Genomic DNA, 2,690 nt, shown 5'->3' with positions numbered 1-2,690 from the left:
GGGAATGCCCCGTGTCCCTCCCCTCCTCCAGCCCACTCCACAAACTGCAGGCTCCATGCTCGGCTTGGTCCCTGCCTGACTCACAGGGCATGGTGTGGATGAGAGGAAATACGTTAGGGCTTGGTTCTGTTTTAGTGCATGAAGGCTGCAAAAATAACTACGTTTTTCTGTAATAGAGGTTGATTAGCTCTTCTGTTGATCAGCGGGTGCTCTTTAAAGAAAGCATTTCTGGACCAGCTGTAGCCTTAATTGAGGCAAATCATGTTGACCCGCTCTACTTGTGCAGCTCTGCGTTTAGCTTGCAGAAGCTGAAAGGTAGCATCGATCCTTTAAGACTGCGGTGTGTACGTGGCTCCAAGACACACTGCCGCCTGGGTGTCTTCTAGGAGCGGGGGCTTTTGTTCTGAGATGTTGTTGAGGCAGTGGGTCTGTCCGGCAATGACCGCAGCATGGCCCTGGCAGTCAGGGGCCAAGCGGCGTTCATCAGTCCAAAGCTCTCTGAGGCTTTTGCGGATGAGCAGACAGCTGGCCGGTGGTGCTTGATCTCTCCAAGAGGGCTCTCATCCATGATGGGCCTGAAGAAAAGAGAGAAACACTGTGGTGAAATCGCACTCTGGGTCTGAATATCCGCATTCTCCCCGCCGGCTCTGCTGTCTCCCGCTCTGAAAACTGAACCAAAAGCTGCCAGGCCTGGGAGCAGCGCAAGGCACATCAGCTTCCCGCACAAGGCATCCACCCTCTGCTTATACTGCTCTGTAACGGCTACGTTAACTTCAAAATCAAGGTGTCATGTCACAACTCCTTGGTTTTATTTCTTCAGAGAAGCAACACGATGCTAATCTTACAGTAAGCGGGTTCAGGAATAACCATGTTTTGGTGCATGTGATGCTTATCTAATGCCTACTTTATTTTCCAAAGCTCTTTCTAACATGAATTAATGTAAGTTTCAAGGGAAAAAAAACGAAGTGGGATGTCAGGAACTTGTCCTGGGTTTACCCGAGGAGAGTCTTGTACAAGTGCCAACAGACATGGGCATCGGCCCTGCATGGGGAACATGGGAATGGAGCAGTAAGAACACAGGAAAATTCTGGGCTATTATTAAAGAAAATACAAAATTTCCAATGCTCAAGCTATAAGGAACATGAGAAAATGTTTCATTTAGCGTTAGACATCAAAGGTAAATGTCAGCACAAATAAAAGCAGTTCTTTTTAGAGAACAGGCAGGAGACTCCAGAGACAACACAGAAGTCTGCTTTTTTCTGCTGTGAAGTCCCTTCTGTTTTCCCCAGCCGCGCTGCAGGCAGTGCTGCCGGCAGCACGCGTACCTGGTGCTTGTTGATCCAACAGCTGCCGGTCCTGAAATAGGCCTTTGCCGGCCGGTGGTCCCAGCGGGCTGGCGCTGCCCTCGGGATCCGGAGGCAGCCAGCACGCTGTGCTGGCTCAGGAGAGCAAGTTCCTTGCCCAGAGGCTGGGCTGAAGTTTCTTGATGAGCCCTTGACTGGCATTGCTGTGTCCACTGCCTGTCCTCCTCTTGGCCGGGTATTTTTAGGCGTCTTACCCTGTGGTTCCTCATTTTCCAGGGTCTTGCTGCAACACCCGTTACAGATGCAGGTGAAGGGCTTTTTGGAGGGGATGGAATTAGACAACGGTTCGGGTTGGAGAACACTGCACCTTCCTGAGCCTGTGAAGAACCTGAAACAGCGGGGGAAGTGCAGTGATTTACCAGTTCATCTTACACTTAAATGACCGACCCAGTGAGCAAAAGGTTTTGGAGAACGCTGGGTGGTGGAGCTGGGTGGGCAGACGTGTCCCGGGGCACACAGCGATGCTGGCCTTGTTGAGTTGCTTCCTCCGATAGTCGGGGGTTTGGGTTACTCGGCAGCCTCCCTGCCAGTACTGCTGGTGATGTGCCAAGCACTGGAACTGCTCACGAGCCGTGCACGGCTCAAGAGGGACAGACCAGCTCACCCACCCTCCTGTTCTCAGGCAGGATCGTACCTACATCATTCCTGGCCAGTGTTTGCACTGACTTGTTTTAAATACCTGAGGATCCCATTCAGCAATCTGAATTCAAGGCACAGGAATAATCACAGATGAGTGGATCCACTTTTTTTAATCAGAGGCAGAGGTGTAGGAATAAGATCTTGAGATTAGCCTTAAAATTACAGAAAGTGCCTGACTGCTAGGGAAAATATTGCACTACATGCAGGGCTACCATACGGCTGTTCATATTTTAGCCCATGTAATCCTCAGGTGCAACATACAGAAAAGAAAAATCTTGTTGCTGACTTATGAATATAACGTGCATGCATATGTGCTTAAAACTATCCTATATATAGCAGGGATCCGATTGCTCTTGTCTATTAAAAGAACCAAGTGTATCTAAGTGCCTGATGTGCAAGGTCCAGGGCAGGAACACAATCTAAAGAATGTGCCACCAAAACCCAGGCCCAGAAAGTTCAGCTTTATAGCTCCTAATTGATGGGGATGTATTTTACTGCTTAGGTAACCACATAAAGCTGATACAAAATTTTCACTGAATAGTTTCCATCATACTACATGCTTTAAAAATGTCTAGATTTCATAGGGTTTTTTATTCATTCTTAAGTAAAGACACTCTGAAAGACTGGTATGTCTGAATCAAGAGCCCAAAATAACACTCAACGACTTCCAAAGAGCGCAGATTATAT

The 2,690-nt window shown here is 48.5% G+C and overlaps 1 protein-coding gene across 1 annotated transcript in view; it reads right to left on the bottom strand.

Annotated features, from left to right (window-relative positions):
- Positions 1 to 382: 382 nt before the first annotated feature.
- LRRC56 (leucine rich repeat containing 56) overlaps positions 383 to 2,690 on the bottom strand; it is a gene marked incomplete at its 5' end in the record, with an annotated part of 14,742 nt that continues 12,434 nt past the window's right edge. Inside the window, 2 exons of the mRNA XM_009578016.1 lie at positions 383 to 575; positions 1,326 to 1,692. Of these exons, the coding sequence (XP_009576311.1) occupies positions 383 to 575; positions 1,326 to 1,692 (560 nt within the window). The remainder of the gene's footprint in view (positions 576 to 1,325; positions 1,693 to 2,690) is intronic.

This window comes from Fulmarus glacialis, unplaced genomic scaffold, assembly GCF_000690835.1.
Source record: "Fulmarus glacialis isolate BGI_N327 unplaced genomic scaffold, ASM69083v1 scaffold28475, whole genome shotgun sequence".
NCBI classification, from domain to species: domain Eukaryota; kingdom Metazoa; phylum Chordata; class Aves; order Procellariiformes; family Procellariidae; genus Fulmarus; species Fulmarus glacialis.
Note: the sequence above shows the minus strand (reverse complement) of the source record. Positions and strands in the feature narration are given on the sequence as shown.